Raw genomic sequence first — 21,100 nt, forward strand, 5'->3', positions numbered from 1 at the left:
CTACTTCTCTAATGCCAGCAATAAAATTGCCATTTATATTAAAAGACCTGGAGTGCTTAAAATTTAGTTGGAAATAGTAGATGAGGCACTGCTTAATTTTCTCTTGCCCTTTCAATATCGCAGTCAATTTTTGCTGCTGTTTTTAATAATAAATTGAAGAAAATGTGCATGCTGTAAACCTTTCAGCTATGATTAAACTCTTAGAATTTTGTTTCTTATTTCTTTTTCTTTAAGTCTTAGTAAATGAATGGTTTTAAAATAAAGTGGAGACAAGTAATAAGGCCTGTTCTGAATAGTTTGGAGGCCCAGATGCTACCTGATGGAAGGCCTTTCTCATGTAATATCTTGTAATTTACTTAACCTTGCTAATATTTTATAGCCGTAACTGCAGCGCAGTAAGAACTCTGCGGTCATTCTGTAGGGAACTCAGCCCTAAAATTGCATATAAAAATTCTGTGCTGCTGGAGCTTGCTGTAAGTTCAATTCACTGACTCACTCAGTGGTTTTATCAGCAATTTAAACTAAAAACACCGGTTTGGAAATTTTAAAGATTTTTTTGAGAATTCCTAAGTGGGTTTCCATTGTGAAATAGTCATAAGAACAAGCTTGCATTGCTAATTGTCATATATCCCTCTCATATGTCTAACAAAAAAATGCCTTAAGTAGTGTTGGCCACTGACCTACTAGTCACTTTAAGCCCCAGTGGAGGCAAGCTTCTTTGAGGGTGTAGATTTACCTATATTTTTGTTCAGCCTTCCAAGTGTAAAGTTAAAACTTGATAGATTAATTTCCTTTTGCCTTAATACAACAAAATACAGACTCTATCAACCACGTCACTGCAAGCTCACCTTAATGATCTGAGCTTTTAGACTCACTCAGCCAGAAAATAAATTGAAACATACTAGAATTAGGTTCTTGCAGGAACATTTTCTGCCACAGGAGTTCTAATGGGCAGGTAACAGACAGACTGGGCAAGGACCTGAATAATAATAAGACACATTAGGGATGGAAGCTAGCAAAATGACAGAAAGTGCAGCAAAACAAAAAGGAACAACAATGGTCATTTTTCTCAAAGAATACCAATAGAGTTATTAAATCACATATTGGAACATTGGCATTGGAAACAGCACTAGCTGAGATTGGAGCTTTCTGCATGAGATGTGTGAGCAGTACACGTGTGTGTAACTGTCACTAAAGGAAGTTTTGGGGAGCTTGAATCTCAAGAACTTTGTATTTTGGGTGATTTAGGCTCTGTTTTGACTCTCAATTACCTTGCACTTTGTAGCTAAAAAGCAGAACAGAGACTTGTCTGACTCACATTCTTCCTGGCCAGATGAAGCAGAGGGCACAGAGTGCTCCTCTCCAGGGACAGTCTTAGACATTTGTCCAGCCATTCATATTCACTGTAGTCACTGAGTGACTTGACTTGGGAGTAAAAAAGCTGACTTTTGTTTATTTCCATAGAAAACAGGGCAGTTTGTTTATATTCTCTGGCTCTGTAGTCCTGACAAAGCACAGTGGGACAGATCTGAGCCTGGCTTTGACAAAAGATGTGAGGAGATTGTGGTAACGGGACAGAGGGGACTGGGGAGTCCTGATCAGGTTTCTCAATTTTGAAGTGGTTTTTGTCCAACTTGAGACATAATGATTTGAGCCTCTGGTTTCAAAATCAAAATGTAACCAGCTTAGATGTTTTCTTCTTATTAGTCTGCATCTTTGACAGTTTTGTGACTTTGCAATCAGACTCTTCCCAGCTGAAATAGGTTCAGTTCTTGTTCTCACAACCAGTGTAAACCTTTTGTGGAAGTAATATCGTTGTCTTTTTAAACGGGATATTTAGCTGCTCTTATTGTACATCAGTATTAATACAAGAATCCAGTGTTTCATTTTCTGTCTGTATTCCTGTTTCATTTAATCATTAAAAAAAAATATTAATCCATAGACTTTCTTTTTCTCTTTCAGTTCATTAGCCAAATTTAATGTTTATCTCATGAGAGTGAAAAATGCAGGGAAATAGTTAATTTCTAGTTGTTATGCTACTTCTGGTGTACATAAATGGAAGTATATAACAGACTTAGGAATGCATCTGTCTTTCCTTTTTCTGCTATGCACTACTCAATTCTGCTGAAAGTGAGGAATAAAATCAGTGCTGTTCATTTTCCTATAATTTGAAGCAATCCATTTTCTCCTAGCCTGAAATTCAGGTTATGTCCCAATCCCACTGTGTTCAGAACATGAAGGAAACACTCATCTGTTCAGTCCTAAAAAAAAAATTCAAATGTGGCCTTAACATGTCTCTGCTGATGTGGCCTTCCTCTGACACACACTGATTGCCTGTCATACTCTTTAAACCAAAGCTATAGATCTGCATACTATCACTTCAAAAAAGGGATCTAATTGTTTCTGCATGCAGCTTGAAGGGCAGTAAACACAGATTACTAAGTATATTCATAAATAACTCCAATGTATTGTGAAAGTTTATACTTTGCATTTATTTTTATCTGCATTTTATCTGCATTTCATGAATTACAGTTGCTAGCATCTAGTAGACAACCCAATTTTGTCACTTTCACAGGAGGGAATCTCTAGTTAGGAGATATTTTCTTTCCTTGATACTATTATTTTGTGAGTCCTCTTGAAGCTGTTCTGGGTCTTGAATCAAAGCTATCCTAATTGTATTTGATACACCTATGAAATATCCCTTTTTTAATATCTGAGAGTGGATTAAAAGTGTCATCTTGGATCACTAACAAACATCTTGGAAACTCTATAGTTTTGATTTCCCAAGTATTTTCTCTTGTGTCTTGCAACTTTAAATTGTATTTTGTTTTCCATTCCAGAATCCAATAGCAGGACTATAAAAAAGCCTTGGCTCTCATTTTAAGTGTGTTGTGGATATAAGGCAAAACTTGAAAATATGACAACAGGTGACTGTTTAACTGAAAACCCACCATGGGAAATATACTGATTTTACACTTCACAAAGTTTCTGGAAGGCACTTTAGAGCTGCAATAATGTAATTGTGCTGCATCTATCTTTTCTTACCTCTAATCTTCTGTTTTTGTTGTAAAGCAGTATATCCACTGGCTAAATAACTAGGTGCTGATAGCTCTTACTTAACAATTGTTATCTTCCACTTCTTACTGGGTTAAAAATGAAATGAAGAGTCTAGAGACCAGAATAATGAGCTGGTCATCACCAGGAATTAACATTTGTATGCCATTCTAGGTAGGATACAAAACCATTTCACGCACAATTTCACAGAAATGTGTGTTCGAAGCCCAGTTAAGGTTCATCCTTCCTAGCACTGTGGACGTGGTTTAGTGGTGAACATGGTGGTGGTGCTGGGTTGATGGTTGGATTTGATGCTCTTAAAGATCTTTTCTAACCTTAATGATTCTCTGATTCTATTACTTAAAGCTCAGTGGTCCATTACTACATGTATTAAGTGGGTGAAACTGCCTATTAAAAGATAGGTTGTCATGAGCTCTCTGTAGGACTTGAAAGTCTGCTGTTCCAGTATTATACATAATGGCCCAAAATTCTGGGCTCCTCTGGTTTAAGGTTTTTGTCATGAGACCATCTTGAAGGAAGTTTTTTGGCTTAGTATCTCAAAACTGAAAACTTTGGGGTAGCTGGTGCAGTAAGGACAGAGCTCCTGTGTTCTGTGTGGGCACTGGGCCATAGGGCAGGGAAAGGAGTATCATGTATTCTGGAGCAGAGAACAGTATTTTCTTTGGTTTAAAAATAAATAAATAATTTAAAAAGCATATCTGAATTGCTCTTCTGAGGGACAGAGACATCCCCTGTGTGCTGCCTGGTGTGCAGATAACTGATTTGGGCTGCAGTGCTTGGAGCTCACACACAAGTTGCCACTGAGCTGCTTCTTTCAGTTATTTTAAAGTAGGCTGCTGCCTGCAATATAGCTTTGGGAGAGGGAAATCCAGTTTGTATTATGTCAGGGTTATTGTTCCTAGGTAGAAGACTTTTCAAAGGGGTTTAAGCGGCCTGGGAATGTATATGCCGTACAACTTATTACCAGCAGCTTTTCAGATTTTAACAATAATTCTTAGAGCAAAGGAAAGCAACAGCACATTATTTTTAGTTTATCATCTTTATGTAAAATTAGGTCCAGGCTTTGTGTGACTCTGGCTGCCACAGCTCACCACCTCACTGCACACACAGCACTATTTCTTCAAGCTGAGACACTTCAAACATGACACACAATAAATGACAGCTCTGAAGAGTTGCCTGAGGAATAAAGGGAATTTACACACTTTTAGTATGAACAGCACAGAGCTGATCACCTCTCATGCAGGGAACTGAACTAGTACATTCCCCACTTAATTTAGCATTACACCATTGAATGCAGGTTACAAGGGTGTTTGCTCTTTGTTTTAAGGTTTTATGTCCCTGACAAATCCTCACACAGACTTTCACAGCTTGGAAAACAAGCTGTTGCTTTAGCAAAATTCCATTTCACTGCAGCTTCATAGCTTGTAGTGATGACCCTTTGGGCAATGTTAAGTACATATCCCTAAAGGAGCATTTAAGTACCGTCTTCCGTCACTGTTAGAGCTTGTTGGACATAGTTTTTGCTCAAAAATTTGGCAAGAAGCTACTCTTGCAGGGAGAAAAAGCACAACACAGCAGTGCCCAAAATTATCTGAACATCCCCATTTGCAAAAGTAATTCTTAGAGTGATGAAAATCAGCATGTGCTGATTTTTGGCAGCTTTGGAAGTTTATTGGCAGCTTTTATACTAGCCATTTGTCTCTGGTGTTAAATTCCTGTATCCGTTAAGACCTTTTAGTAGTCTGCTGGATTTCCTGGGTCTGGCCCATTAGCTCTGTGCATGGATACAGAGGAGAAAAGAGTTTCTGTGCTTTGTATTTGGACAATTCACCTTGATTTCTAAAAAAAAGGAATGCATGGAGATGAAATGAATGTGTTGGAAGACCTCAGTGTGGAAAGGGTTCAGGGTCATGCTGGGTTGCATGCATCAGTGGGGAAAGAGGTACTTTTTCTGGGTACTGACCACCTATATGCCCACTTCACTTGCTTTTCACGTGCAATATTAAATTAACTGTGTTTCTGAAAACAAAATGTCCTTTTTAATTTATTTCTCTGAACAAATAAGTAGCTTCTGACAACCCTGGCTAAGAAACTGACATCCATCAAGACAAGGAAAGAGTTTTTTTATGTTATTATTTCTAAATTTAGATGTGAAGCACATTAATAGTCTGTTGTGGCAATAATGATCCCTTTGCTATGCATAGAAAAGTGACATAAGCTGGGAGATCTTCAAAAGAACTTTGTATCTTAGTGAACAAACCTCTTCAGGCTCTGATGATAAGAACTGTTGGTACTGATGTACAGGATTTCATGTAGCTTTATTTAACAGATTGAGACTGTCCAGTGAGGAAGGAGGGAGGGACACCAATGTACACATCCTGTGGAGTGATTCCCTTTCCTGATTTCTGGGTTTATTACACCAGTTAAAAATATTTCACTTTGTTTTTGAGTTTGTTTCATTTCACAAAGCAGAAATATTCACTGCTGTCCGCTTAAAATACAGAGTGGTGATTGACAAAAGAGCTGAAACCTCTCCTCCAGACATTAGAAGGAATAGAGAGATGGTAATACCTACACTAGTTGTGTAAAAAATACCTGTATGTCTTGCTAATGGATCATGTTAAAGTGAAATTTGTGAGGGGTTTTCTTCCAAACAGAAATGCTGCTCTTCCTGTTCACTGCCAGTCAGGATGGAAGAGTCCTTTCAGAGTCCTTTCTCTTTGGAACTGGATACCATAGGAAGCATTTATTTAAAACCATAATTTCCTTCTCAATCCAATTCGAGCCTGGATTTTAAAAGAAGAGTCATGTTTGCTTGAGGGATTGAGAAGAGCATCTGTACAATCAGTGTTTGAAATAAGCCTGAACTTGTAAAGGTTAGACCCAGTGTAACAGCCCACACGGAGCACTTGGTTTACAAGTCTCTGTCTTAGAGTTTCAGCACATTTCATTAATTTCTTAATGTTTTAACTTTTCACAGCATCTGATCCACAGAAAGGCTTCTTTACTCTGTACAGGCTTTTTTTCCGTTAAAACTTTGAGGCAAAACTGAAGAAACATTTTCTTACAGAAATGCTCAAAAATTATTTTGTATGTTAATTTATTCCCATATCTCATTGAAATATTTACTTAGCCACAGTTGCTCAGGCAGAGTGGAGTCTGCGCCATGTGGTTTTCCAGTGAATGTGATAAAAACACAGCCTTGGTGGAGCTCCACCCGTTTCTGACAGGATGCAAAACCCCACTCCGTTAATGCGAACATGCATTTTCACTCAGTTTAAACATTGCATATGCTCCATGTCTAATTCTAGGTGACTCTGAACATATGAGCTTTCATTTGCTGGCTTTTAGCTGTGTATCTCCCAATGCAAAATCAAAAATAACTGTATCCATATAACAGCAGAGCGCTTTTCATTCCAGCCTCTTCAGTGTTGTGTATTCGCAACCCACAGACATTTCCATGTGCATCAGCTGATTACCAGGCACATGTGAGGCTGCAGCACTGGAGTCCCTGTGCCCCAGATACAAGTGAGAGTTGGTCCTTCTGAGGAGAGCAGCGTCAGGGCTTTGTGGATGTTCAGCCCAGTGCAGGTATCCTTAGTCTCTGGTTTAAAAGACAGTCTGCTATAAATAGAAGCAATGCCAGTGGAAGATAGAACTGGTACCTGCATTTCTGTTCAAACTCAAAAAACAGTTCTGGTGAGTTCTCTGTGGATCAAAAAGCTCCTTACTCCTCAGTTACTCCTTTCCAAGCTGTCAATTTATCATCACTTCTCATAAAGTGTTTTGGGTTTGTTTTGATTTGGTTTTGTTTATTTTTTTCCCTTTTTCCCCAAAACTTCAATTCTTGCTAGCATTTTCAAACTTTTGCATTATAAAAGTAGTTGCCTGCAGAGCATAGTAGACCATCATTTAAAATCAGATTTTCTGGCACCATTCTCTGCTGTGGACAGTCTTGATCAGTTTTGCTTTTATTATCCATTGTGCTCTGCAGAGGGATTTTGTCTTTTGGTTGCTCCCCAGGGACTCAGGTAATTTTACAATGCAGCCACAATGTGTGGTGTGGCAGTTCAGTTTCTTCTGGAGAATCTTCTTTGGGTCCTGTTGGGGATGGCAGACTCTCAACAGTAGCACAGAGTTCTTAAAGAAATAACTCAGTGTCAAAATGGGCAATGGACACACATCTGCAATTGGTGTTGCTTACAACAGATTTGTGAGGCACAAGCGATTTCCACAAAGCGTCCTGGGTGTTTCAGTGGAATAATGCAGGTACTTAAAGAGGGAGTGTCAGCCCATTGCATGTCTGCAGGATCAAACCCTGGGCCTGTGGGTTTGACAGGTGAGATAAAAGAATAAATTTTATTTTGTAGCACTAATGTATTCTGTATATCCTGAGAGGCCTGACTTCTTGAGCAGCACCTGATCTCCTACCTCAAAAGAAGAGGCATATGGTAGAGGGACGAAGTTTGACGTGCATAGACATGTTGGCTGCTCGTTTTAGGCAGTCCTCCAGGTGCACAAAATGGCTCCAAATCTGACCTTTGTCATGACTCAGTTACGCTTTAGCCTATATCTAAAAGGATGATCATATTATCCTCTGGATCTCAATTTAAGATCCTGATGAGTCATTTGGAGTGTTTCAGAAAAGTAATGCAGGAAAAAAAAAAGTATGTATGTTCTTTGGGAATAAGAAGAGGGATCTCTGAAGTGTTATTAAAAAAAAAAGAGATAAATGTGTGAAATTTGCATGTTTAATTTTTGTGATAAAAATGGTATAGATTTGTGTAAAGCCATACCTGCAGTGTAGTTCCTGGATCCATGATTGTGATCCTGTCCTTATTTCTTCAGTATTCCCTTTCATGGTCTGTTGAAATCATGTTTAGGGGGATAAAAATAGTATATCTTCTGTTGTTTTGGCATCCAACCTCTAATTTACAAATATAATTTATGCTAATCTTGAAAGTGCTTCTCAGATACAAAGTAAAATGTGTCATCCTTAGTATATGTGTGTATAATTTATTCTGATGGAGAATAGACATTTCAAAGCCATTTGATATGAGCAGGGCAGCTGGGTGTTCACTGCTGTAAGAGCAAGGAAATGGTTAAAACAGCAGTAGCTACTCCCTTAACTCAGAAAACATAAATGCACCATGGGATAAACTGCTGTTTGCACAGTCAAGCCAGCTCATATAAAATCCTTCAGTTAGGTATTTTTATTCCTTTTGTTTTGCTGATGATTAGTCATTTCTACAAAAAATTCTTCCTACATTATCCGTTAATTTTTTGGTGAGTTTTCTTCCATCTCTGACTCAGATGGCTTGCCTGGTGGATTAGCAGCATGTCATGGGGGGTTAGCTCTGCGTGGGCTTGCAGCTCCCCGGAGGGAAGGAGCCTGGCCATCCATGTGCTTCACTTGCCCTGTAATTCATAGTTCTCTCCCCTCCCACAGAGGAGCCTGCAGAGACTCCCAGCTCAGTTTCTCTCAGCAAACAAACCAGTATCTGTGATGAGTCTTCTTCAAGCACAAGAGGAGCGAGCAGCTGTTACTGAAATGGTTTCTCTTGGCTGCCTGGAACTTCAACACTTAGAAGGATGGTGACCTTCTGTGGTCCCTGACTGGAATGTATCACAGCAAAGAAATGGCAAAACACTTTCAAAGATGCTGTATCCCCAGCAGAGTACACCTCCTTCCTCCTGCTTAGCAGGTCAAATCTCATGGACAGGTGTAGCTCCCTTTTTGAACTTGTGTCTAAGAAGCAGAAAATCTCATGTAAAGAAGCACAGGAAAACGAAAGGAAGCCATACAAAGATGATGAGAACTATGAAATGGTTCTTGATGCCTGAGGGACGAAACTAATCCAGTGTAAATTTAAACTGATGGGAGAATTTTTGTATGAAAACCAAGAACAAGAGTAGATAGATGGCTGTGAAGAAAATACATCTCCAGGGCATTCTGACTTTATGGTCTTAGTCCCAAGATGTCTACTCCTTACAGCTGCACTGAGGGATTTAATATTCCATTTTGTTTATAGTAAAACATTGACAACAAGTAAAACAAAAGTTTTCATACAACTATTAATTTGTTTTCCAGGAATTAATTCAGTTTCTGCCTGGACCAAGTAATGAAACTGCACAGAAAATCAGAATTGTTCTTTGCAATATTAAATAGAAACAATGCAAACTAAGAGGACCACACTGATTGATGCAGCCATTCTCTGGATACTTTTTGTTTGCCTTGTATTTTTCAGCAATGTGATGATAATTTGTTTTAGTTTTCTAACTTAACAACTTGAAAATATGTTCACAGTCAACAAGAACGTTCTGACTCATGGCAAAGCAAGGTGGACATGACCTTCTCCATGCTGTTTGCATTTAGAGTACTTTCTGTGTTCATTTTTAATGTTTAGTCTTCCTCTGTAACTTTCACTCTTGTGATGCATAATGAAATGAATAATATAAAAGATTTTCTCCTCTGTAGTTTTTCAAAGACCTAAACACTTCTATTACTCTGTGCTGTAGTTACATCCATACTCCAGTATCTGCTTGATAAAACAGAGCAGGCAGAGCACCAGAAGTGAGCTGTGATGTGTCCAGCACTGCCATGACCACAGCCTGTGTGCCAGCCTACACTGCTGTAGGAGCAGCAAGGCCAGTCTGGTTTAATGCTAACCCAGTTCTGACCTCAAAAAATTCCGCTGACAGAAAAAAACCTGTACTGGAGATATAATGAGACTCATTGGATCGATTGGTCAGATCTCTTTTTCATATTTCAGAAATAAAAGCTGAAATCTGCTGTTACTAGTTTAAGACAGATCTAGCTGGTTAGGTATTTGTTGTAATGATTTAATTCCATCACTATCCGGAAGAGAGAGAGGGATGGAAAGCTTGCTTCTCTTGCAGTGCACCCAAAGACAGAGTGTGTAACATGGTAGCACTCGATGGTCTGCATTGGCCTGGTTAGTTGGGCTTTGGAGAAGTCCTGTTATGTGGTTCTGAAAGGAGAAGGTTCACAACAATCTTCTTAAAGGTGTCTGACATCAACCTTGTGGCATTGCCCTTTTCTCCACCCATGGCAGCATCAGTCATTAGACCTGGGCAAACACTGAAGTGCTTTTTTCAAGAAAGTCAACTTTGATGTGTTTAATGTGAATGATAATATGATTAATTTTATTGTTATATAACCATGGCTCTCTTTGCAGACAAATGTCTTGCTTTTTTAACAGTTTTTTAATTCTGTACATAATTCTTTGTCAGAGAAGCGCTTGATCCTGGCCAAGTTCAAATTGAAACTTCCCAGAGGAATAATCCAAATCTGCATTTCCATATATATTAATAAACTGTGTAATACTTGCAGCAACTCACATAATACAGTTTTGAAATGAGATAGAACTCATTATCAGTACAAGGAGCAGCACAGAGTCTTTCCTGTCAGAAATAATGGAGTGAGACCTACACAGTTACTTTCTTTCGCTGTCTGTGTAGTCATTTCTGCACAAGGTATGTGTCAGCTTAATATGCTGTAATGGGACACACACTAGCCCCAGCTAATTCCTGTGGTTGCAAGCAGGACAAGTATGTAAATAAATCCTTTCATTCTGTCTGGGTTTGTGATGTAACAACAGCAGCACTGTGCTTTGCACAAGTCCAAATGGACCTTCAGGATGCTGCTGCCTGAGGGCAGGGGATGCGACATTTGAAATCTGCCATCGGCTTTTGAACTTGTGCTCTAGGTGTGATTCTGGAGTTATTCCTTTCTCTTTATACATGGGGGATTTTGCATTGCTGAGGTGTGAACTTGGCACCCCAGCCTGTGTTGTGCTGGTGTGTACTGGTCAGGCTCAGCTGGGAAACACCCACTGCCCTACAATGGGAATCACTGCCAGCATAAGTAACAAGCCTAAGCCTTATGCGATCCTGGTCAATGACCAGGGCCCAGGACCAAGGATTAGAGGCTAGTCTTCTTCTGCCTGTAGTTTAAAGTGCTTAACCAGCAGCTGAGAGTTGGCCCCTCAGCTCAAAGACAAACAGACCCTCTTTTAGGCGTGGCCAAAAGGAGAAAATGGTGCCCTGCTGGTTTTGCCTGGTAGCTGAGCAAAGGATGTAGGAAAGCAAGACCAGATTTACTCCAGCTGTGATGCAGAACAGCAAGTTCTGTTCCCATGTGTACCTGCAACCTCTCTCTGACCTGGCTATAGGCTGTTCTAGAGGAAGTGCAGGAAGCAGGTGAGGTTTTCATCTGTGATGCTGAAATTCAGTAAAGAATGAAAAATTAAGGGAGGAGAAGGAAAAGAACGGATGTGATTTAATTGTTTAATGAGACAGTGCATTTAGACACCAGACATATATTTTGTAAGTTTTAATTTCTGGAATACAAGATGCAGCTGTTTGTCAAAAAGCCCCATGCTTCATGTTAATGGAGTTCTGTGTATTCCTAGGAAAAGGCTGAAATACATCACTCCAGTGGGATTTATGCAACTCCATCCAGAACAGAACCTGGCTTATAGTGGATGATTCAAACATCTTCATGGAGCAGCGAAGTCAATGAAGTAATTAAATAGCGTAAACTGTTAAGAATTGTAATGTTGGAGATATGGCAAACTGAAATTTTCTTTGCTAAATGTGATTATCCAATGGACTTAAGAAAGGAAGCAGACTCCCCACCTGCATTCTTCAGCATGTTTGGATCGTAATCTTCTTTAAATAATATGACAGGCCCTTTTTATAGTCCGGTGTCAGAGGATTATATTATTTTCAGAACAATTCATGAAAGATTAGTAGAGGCATAGTTAATCATTTGAACTAGCTACAGGTTTTTTAGAAATATTCGAATTAATGAGTTCTACCTTTTGATCTTTCTGGCTGCAAGTCTCTCTGGAATTGATGCCAATTAGGATTTAGTAATAGCTTGGTTATGAACGTGGACCAGTGTGTGCATATGTTTACATATCTGGGTAGGTGTCAGTGCCCCTGGAAAGAGGGACATGGTCAGTTAGACCTGTTTTGTTGTCAACCAGTTTTGGAAGTGGACATCTCCACTTGGAGAGGAAATGGAATAAAAATGCAGGGAGAATAATATGCAAACAAAGGTTCTGCTTTATCATGCACAAAGCTGCATATTGCCCGTTGCCAGTCTGAAGCTTTTAGGACAATTAGATACAGCTTGTGTTTTACCTACAGTGAAGATGGGGACAGTATCAGGAAATGAGGTGACCTTACTTACTCTTCACAGTGTTCTTGAGAAATGCTCTTGTCTTTTAAAAAAGGAAATGTGTTCCAGCACCAAATAAACTGCGCCAGCCCAAGGCAACTTCGAGTAAGAAACTTTCAGAGACGTACACTGACCCTGCTTAGAGCTTCCATTTGTGTGAAGGGGAAACAGGAGCTAATTAGAGCCTTCTGATACTTCACAGTTCTTGTACTGACATTTCTATGTGCCCACAGTGGTACCATTTCAAACCCTCTTGCAAAGAGGCCCGCGTTGACCTGTGTGTGTTGCTGGGTTTCTTTGCATAGTCACTGACTTGCCTGAATTGAAATGTGCTGTTGGTTTGCAGTATAAACACCCGTAAGAGCTGTTTTTCAGAAGAGATAAGCATGAGTAGAATAGGAATAATACCAAATTCTCAGTCATGCCACCCACAGGAAAATGCAGTGCTTGGTATGATAGCACTTGTTTCAACTGAACTTTCCTTCTTCTGTACCTGTGTTTCTGAATGGCTGGAGGTGATTTTCTTCCTGGTGTCCCACAGTCCATGGCCTTTTCTTCCCCTACACTTGTAATTTACTAGTCTGAAGCTGCTTGTAGTGCAGATTTATGTGGGTTTGATGAGATGTTGAGTTTCCTATATCCAAGTAATTTTTAGAACATTTCTTCTTTACCGTTCTTTAGTCTCAAGGGAAACGATTGATTGGACCCCACAAGCCTTGTTTCCCAAGCTGCATGAGCATCTGTAGCTAAAGATGAGTGTCAGGGAGTGTGGATCAATACACCATGTTGTATTTCTAAAGTATTATTCTTTGTCCTATTCATAGTCTCTTGTTTTCCTGGAAACTCAGTTCTGACTTTCAATGTTTGAAATTTGTTCTGCAGAAAATTTCTAGTTACAATGCTGTGAAACCTGACAAAAGCTTTTCTTGATTTCTTCTTGTAAAATTCTGAGTGCATAGCAGTGTATCTATGTCTTAGTTGTTGGCAGCTTATGTTGAAAAATAGACTTTTCTAGTAGTAGTTTGGTTTTCAGAGAAGAGCATTGCTTGTTTTCAAATTCAAAACCATGATCTGCTCATCACAGGCGGAACTGAGACCCTGGTTCCAGGTACAGTTCAGGCAAAGGTGGATCTTTTACTTTTATTTGTATTTTCTCTTACAGCATAGGTGGAGAAGTAGCAAGAGGAAATGAAGGCAGCTATGTGGGGAAACATTTCCGCATGGGATTTATGACAATGCCTGCTCCTCAGGACAGACTGCCACACCCCTGCTCCAGTGGCTTTACTGTCAGATCCCAGTCTCTTCATTCAGTTGGAGGAACAGATGATGAAAGCAGCAGCTCTCGAAAGCAGCCGCCTCCAAAACCGAAGCGAGACCCCAACACCAAACTGAGCACCTCATCTGAAACAGTCAACACTGGAACAACGAGCAAAAGTGGGAAACTACCAGACAGGACTGAAGGTAAACACCATAATTCTTTGGAAAAAAGGGGGTTGGTGAACCAGTCTCAGGATTATCCAGTTGATAATCTTGCATTTAAGAATTACCTGTATATTTCCTTATTTGTGTAACAGTGCCAACACATGTGTCCTAGATCACTACTGTCTAAATTTTGGACCAGCTATCCAACTATTTTGGATAGTTTTGCCTTTGATACTTGTCTCAGAACTGTACCACCTACATGATCTGGATGTATACTGGAGAATGAGTTGCATTTATTCAAAGTGAAGGGAAAAAGAGATTGCTGTCAGTTGGAATGTAGGCCAGTGTTATCTGCCCACCAGCCAAGGACCACTGACCGTATCATTAGCACGGTGCAAACCACAGCCATGCAAAGGGTTCTCCTCAATGAAGGAGTGAAGAATAGAAATTAATACAAAGAATACTGCATGGCCCTGAAACTCCACAGCAAAGAAATATCATCCAACAGTAAAAATTCAGGCAGGATGATACAATATGTTGCTCAAAGCTTCTGGTTTTGTCTGAGTCTACATTTTCTCTTCCCATTCCTCCCACTTATATTTAAGCCAGTGCAGCATTCAGAGGAGAATTAACAAATGGTTTTAGTAATGATATTGCTTCTTTATGCTGCACTGTTAAAGATGAGGTAACGCTGTAGGGATCATCTCCTTCCTTTATTCCATGCTGGAAATACATTCTGTGCAGCAATAGGACCAGCTGTACTCCCTCCTAGGAGAGATCAGGATGACTCTGCTTCACAGTGTGAACTGTAGGAAAGAGCCCTTAAGGACAAATGGTTTTGATCAGTGCTGGTGTCTCTCACTGCTGTGTTACACATCAGTTTTGACATCCCATGCAGCATGTTGTCCTCCTTGTGTATATCCCTTTGCTTGGTGGTGTGGCCAGAAGTACCTGTTAGCTACATTCTTGCTATGACCCCTTTTAAGCAAATCTGATTAAAAAAAGTTGTCAGTGATAACAAAGATGCCAGTGAATGTGTAAATCATGGTGACACATATGTCTATGATTGTGAGGTTGAGCACAAGTGCTGAACAAAGCTGTGGATTTATTTATGCTGTTGGTAGTTATTTTGCATATGACATTTTTCATTACTTCCGTAGCTTGTCCTCTTCAGCAACCATGACATCAACTCCATGCAGACTAACATGACAAATGCAAGCATTAAGTAGCTGTCCTTAACAAAAGCAGCTTTCCACAGTTTTACTGGACCAAAGCCTACACAGAAATCATTTAACTTTGAGATTTAAATTGTCATATCAGAAAGTCTTTCAAATTTTAATAATATCAAAAGAGCCAGACTTCTTGGTCTGATATGCTCTGAGGTGAAAGGCAGCAGCTCTTATGTTACTCTTCTTTTAAATAATACTACATTTTAAAGTCTTTTTATAATTCTTTCATATATTTCTTAGCACTCTGTCTTCCTGAATCTGCCCAACCAGAATCACAAAGACTAGATGAAGTGTGTTTTGCAGACAGGGCAGTAGGAAAGGGTTTAATGATTTCTAACTTGTTTAATGACTATTCCTGCAAGAGTGCTTTGGGTCACACAGTACATTGTGCTGTTCAGTATAGGTGACCTTGGCACTATCTCTAGGATGATTAGGAATGGAGTCTGTTTTACATCCATATCCCACCCGTTTCCTCATTTTTTGAGAACTAAACAAACTTGACAGACTTGAAGTAACAATAATAACAATGATAATGATAATTGAAATACATCCAAATATTTTGCCAGCCTCAAGGAGGTTATGGCAGACCCTTTAAGCAGCCTTTGTCCTCACAGAACTAAGTTTTCTTCAGCATTATTGTCATTCTGGAAGGTTCTTGAAATTTTGTTTCCTTTCCCTCATATTCTTCTGCCATCTGATATTTGAGTCCAAGGAAGGAATACGTAGTCATGTCCCTTCTGACAGATTTGAAAGTTTGAAGTTGGTTGACAGTTCCGTTTCCAAAGACACTTTTCCTCCTCCACTCCATGCAGGTTGAGCTTGATCTATCCCATCACTTGAGGTTATGAGTGACATGTGTGGTACTGCAGCCTCGCTCACTCTGGTTCATCTGTATGACAGTGGTACTGTACCAGAGTCTAAGTATTGCAGAGCACCTTGGATTCATTATTGTAATCAGGAGCTGAATATTCATAGTAAGATCTCTGGAAAGAACTGATGAATGAGTAATACTCCATCACTAGCATAAAAGACAAAACCTAAATGTTACCTTCCAGTGTGAATAAATGCCTTCATGGAATATTAAGGATCTCTATGATGTTTATTTTAAGACGTATTATGTTCATTCTGCTGCTTTGCATATAGAGCAGCAATGGGCACTTTCAGGCTAAAATGAAAAAGTTCCTGGAGGTTTTCAATTGACAGAACCCTTTGATCACACTGTTGTTTTCAAGTGTTCGGAATGTCTGCCCTGCTTCTGTGTATACTGGGGTTTCACCAAAGAGGTAATACATAGAAAGATCAGATGGTAGGGGTTTTTTGGTTTGCTTTGGTTTTTTTAAGGAAGCAGTCAAATTTTTAACACAGATATACTCAAGGGTGGCACAATATGGTATTTAGATGAACAGACTGGATTTAGAAGATGTTTTGCTCTCACTAGGAGGTGCTTTGTTATCACCTGTGCACTCCTGTGCAACATGTTTGTCTTGGTGAATTTTCACAGTAATCTAGCTAATATAGGAATATTTATGTAAAAACTATGGTCATACATTGATGAGAATATCTAAAGATGAGCAGAACAGATGAAAGTCAAAGTTCATTATCTGCGGTATTGACTGATACAAATATTAGACAAGCTTTGTCACAGAATATGAAATTATTACTGTTGCTCTAAAATTAATTCCCAGCAAATTTAGTATCTGAAGTTTTGCTCAAGGAATCCTCTGATTCTACTAGTCTGGTTTTTTGTGGGCCACTGGTTATGTTTTCACCTGTGTAGCAGTTCTCATTCTAGCAGCAAACTTTGAATTCAAGATATTGTAAATCTGTGTCTTCCCAATTTCAGGTGAGAAAGTCCATAGGATACAATATTCGCGTTGTCTTTCGGAGGTCTTTGAAAGCTCAAGTTCAAGAGCAGGCAGGTTTAACTTTCAGACACTGTTGTCCATATTGCACCCAAATATTTGTATATGCATGTCTTACGTATTTGTATGTGCTTGTGGTATTTGCAGGCTGAATGACTACAGCCTTTTCCAGGAACTATGGGAAAGAATAATGAAAAGCCCTATTGTTTCTCCATCAGCTTCTGTGGAATCTCTACAAAGGAGTTGTCACAAAATTGTTCCCAGCTCAATTTTTTTATGGCTGTGCAGAATAATTCAGACTATAATGTCTATTGTCTGACCCTGTGGCTACTTTGAAAAGGAATTTGCTACATTTTCTAGACAACCAGGGACAGTCTCACCACTCATTTTTATTAAACATGTTTACTTTTTGGTTTTTGATAGTGATCCTGTTTATACAAACAAAAGCAGTTACTTATAGTAACCTTGATACACTTTTTTATCATGGTGAAATCAAAATACTGAATTTATCCCATCATAATATCTGCCATAACATTAGATTGGTTTGAGTATGAGTCTGACTTTAGTGCAGAAGGTGCAGAAGAAATTTGGTCATGAGCTTGAAAGACCTTTTCCTCTTGAAGCACAAATAGCAGCAGTAACATCCACACTGATTCTGTGCACTTTTCCTGTAAGTGCTCTGGCTTCCATAATTTTGGGAGTCTGAGAATCTTCCCTTAAGTTGCAGTGACAAGTATTTGCCCTGTCTCATTGTGCAGCAGCGTGGCAACACTTGGATTTGTTTGGTTCATCCCAGCCCACCTTGGCTCTGCCTGAAAGAACACTCTCCAGCCTGAAGGCATCACTCTCCTTAACTTGACTTTAGCTTCGTTGCTGTGTTTCCATACTTTGTGTCCCTTCTTGTGCTTTAATATTCCATTTTTTACTCTTCTGACTGCCTCTCATATGCACCCACTGAATGCCTTCCACCCACTGCATTTCTCCTCTGTGACAGATTTCTAGAAAGTGGTTTTTAAAAATGTGGGTTGTCTTTTCTTCAGAGTTTTCAAGCTCTGGTAGGAACAGCAAACAAATGGAGCTGTGTCCCATGCATTGGAAGTGAGAAGTGAACTGAAAAGGGTAATTTAAAATAACATTTCAGCGTGGAAGGCATATCTAATCTTGATCCTGAAAGGCTCTTTATTGAGAAAATGCAGGAGTGTAATTAATTGATTTGTTTTCAGTGCTCAATCTTACAGAAAAAGGAAGTAATAAAACAGTATTATTGGCTGATGTAACCAGCCTCAAGCGGTGTTTTTTGATATGATCACTCCATGTCTACAGGAACAGTTTGCAGATCTGCTGCAAAAAATGGAGACATATAAGTGAACTGCATTTTTGAAAGTTAATTTTTTGTTAAAATTCTGCTTAGTAATATGGAGTAATACATTATATAAAGAAATACACATAAAATATATAATTTAATGATACAATTTAATTTATAAATTTATAATATACACTTGTAAAGAAAACACAGGTTCTATATACTTACATGTACATACAAACGTGTGCACACAGATACAAGTAAAAACTCAGACTAGCATTTTCAAAATGCTATTCATGGTTGTAATTCTGCTGCTGCCAGAGCCAAAGGAAAATTTATCTCTGATGTGGGAAAATATTTGCAGGGGACCCACCTCTTGAACCCACTCAATTTGCTTAGTGTTTTTCTTCCAAGTGTCTTGGGGAATAAGATATCCTTCTTGCTGCTGCCTTCTAAGCCCTTGCAGTGAGCTCAGCAATTTCTAAAGGTGGGCAACTTGTAAGGAAAATTTTTCTCTGGAGAAAAGCAATTACAGTAACTGTAACCAGGGTTGCAGTCCAGCTGGTCTCTCTCATAAATCTAGTTTTCTCTCAGCTAGACCGGTGGATCTTCACTGTAAATTTGAACTTGTGCTACTCTCATTAAGCAGAGTTTGGGTTAAAGGGATTTAGTGCTGCTTCTGGTTTTGCATGGAGCTGGTTTCCTTTTATTTCCTACCTTAGGGAATAATGTATTTAACCTGAACTTTGAAATAGTGTCCTCTGCGGTAACCATGACATGTCCTTCCTTATAGCCAAATCTTATTCCCAGATCTTTTCATCCATGCCTACCAAAGGAAGAAGTATCCTTAATGAGCCCTATTCAGACCTAGTGAGACTAAAGGGACTGACAGATGAGTTCTGGTGGGTTGACCTGTGGGCAGTTTAAGATGCTACTGCTCTGGGCTATCTGCTTGGCCTCCTGCTAACATGACAGCCCAGCGCTGACACAGCACAATGCAGAGTTTTAGGGACATGTCTTTGAGGCACAAGTGCTGCTGCACCCCGTGACAGGAGCTGTGGCAGAGGAGTGGGGAGGCAGGTCTGGCAAGCAACATCCTGCAGTGCAGTCTGTCAGAGCCCTGTGCAGTGAGCATGAGACTTGTGCCATGGTTCTTGCAACAAGCTCCCTCGCAGCGAGGGCCACTTGTCACTGCAGCAGCACTGTGGCCTGCAGTGCTGCTGCAGTGCTGGGGTGTGGGCCTGGGAACAGGAAGGGCAGCGTGGCAGGGCAGCACAGGATGTGCTGCCTCCTGAGCTCCAGCTCCAAGGCATCCTCCCAGGGCACAGGTTCCTCAGCCAGGTGCTCAGTTTGAGCTGCAGTGGGTCATTGTGCCTGAGAGGCCTCAGTGTTTGCATACTGTGCACTGTAGGTTTTACAGCTCATTTTCCTCTTTCCTACAGCCTGCACTGTGTTTTGAGCACAGTGTTTTCCCCTGTGGGAAGCTGCAGCTTGGTTCCCATTCGCTGTATGGGTATAATGTGAGCTGGTATTGAGCCGTGTGTAAAGCAGTGTGTTTTCCTCCACATACCTTAATCTGATTCTTGATCTAAGTGCTGCCTTACCCATAATTGTTTGTATGCTGTACTATATCCCTTGCAGCCTGTGAGGCTTGAGAGAGCTTAACTCGAAACTGTGCACATTGGGAGAAGGGCTGGCACTGATGAAAGGAAAAGTCAAAGCCAGAAAAGTCAGGAATTCCAAGCCTTGTTGTCAGTAGAGTGAGGTGGAGTTGGCTCTCAGCTACCATGCCTGACTCCAGAGAAGCGTGTGCCCTGTGTGTCCAGTGGCATGGGGATGGATATGGTATCTTCAGCAGTGTCAGAGCCCTGCAGCTCCAAATGGAACCCTGGCATGTCTTTCCCTTTGCTCAGCCCTTCCCCTCACAGCATCCTTGTTGCCACAGGGATCAGAAGGGTGGAGGGCAGTGCTGGCCTGACTTTGCCTTGGGACTCAGCCCAGCAGCGCCTCTCTCTGTATTTGGCCCCTTTGGTTACTGAAGCACCTTGTTCCCACTGACCTGCATTCAAGCGGGTAGAACATGGCAAAGAGTTTGGTCTGTTCTCTAGTATTTTATAGCTTAGAGATTTTCAAAGCCTTTGCTTTTTGGGGTGTTCGTGGTGGGAATAATTTTTCAGTGCTTTGTGGTTTGTTTTTCTGCTTTTGCCGAGATTTCAATTTGCCCCTCCCTGCAGCTAATCAGTTTTCAGATTGCAGCTCCCAGAGCTGGTTTACTTCCCTGCACCGCCTCCTTCAGCCCTTCATCTTTCCGGGTCTGTTTTCTCATTCCTCAGATAAGCAAGGGCAAGGGGAAAGGAGGGAATGAATGCAGCAGTTCTTATAGCTGTTATAATAGCTTTCTGTGCAGAGCAATGAACACAGTGTGATTTTTGGAGGGATTTATAAACAAGTTTTGAAGCCACAGAGGGAATATGTTCTTACCCTCAAGGCCCATATGCATACTCATTAACGTTAATGGAAGCTGCAAGCATTGAACACAAGAGAGACCAGGCACTGGCAAAAGACACGAAGCTCTGTTACCCACTTGGGAGTCACGTATTGCCCAGGACTTGGCAGTTGGCACTTCAGCTGTGTTCTGCTAGTCTGTCCTGTGTACTTAGTGACTTTTCTTTTATTCTTCTTAATTTAACAATGTTGCTTTATATATTCCTCCTTGCTCATTTCACGATAGGATATTGCTCATTTGCTGAGACTCTGCACCTGGGTTAAAAAAGCCCAAAATTAAATGTGCAGCTCCCCTGCAGTACAGCTATTGCTCTGCTCTCAAGGGTGATGGAAGCTGTGATGTTCTTGATAATGGAAAAGCCTTAATAACGTGAGTTCAGGGAGTGTTTTGCTGATTTACCAGATTAACTGCAAATGCAGCCAGTCCAGGAGGAGCTGCCTGCCCTAAGCTGAGGCCAGCAAGCTCTGCTAAACATTTGTAACTCCTGCTGTGAGC

General features: G+C 40.3%; 1 protein-coding gene across 7 annotated transcripts in view; it reads left to right on the plus strand.

Moving 5' to 3' along the window:
* NYAP2 (neuronal tyrosine-phosphorylated phosphoinositide-3-kinase adaptor 2) overlaps window positions 1-21,100 on the plus strand; it is a 136,859-nt gene that overhangs the window by 47,251 nt on the left and 68,508 nt on the right. For all 7 annotated transcript variants that reach the window (XM_032119593.1, XM_032119589.1, XM_032119592.1 and 4 more), the window contains one exon: window positions 13,446-13,744. In XM_032119593.1, the coding sequence (XP_031975484.1) occupies window positions 13,446-13,744 (299 nt within the window). The remainder of the gene's footprint in view (window positions 1-13,445; window positions 13,745-21,100) is intronic.

The sequence above is a fragment of the Corvus moneduloides genome, chromosome 10, assembly GCF_009650955.1.
Source record: "Corvus moneduloides isolate bCorMon1 chromosome 10, bCorMon1.pri, whole genome shotgun sequence".
In the NCBI taxonomy this organism is placed as follows: Eukaryota; Metazoa; Chordata; class Aves; order Passeriformes; family Corvidae; genus Corvus; species Corvus moneduloides.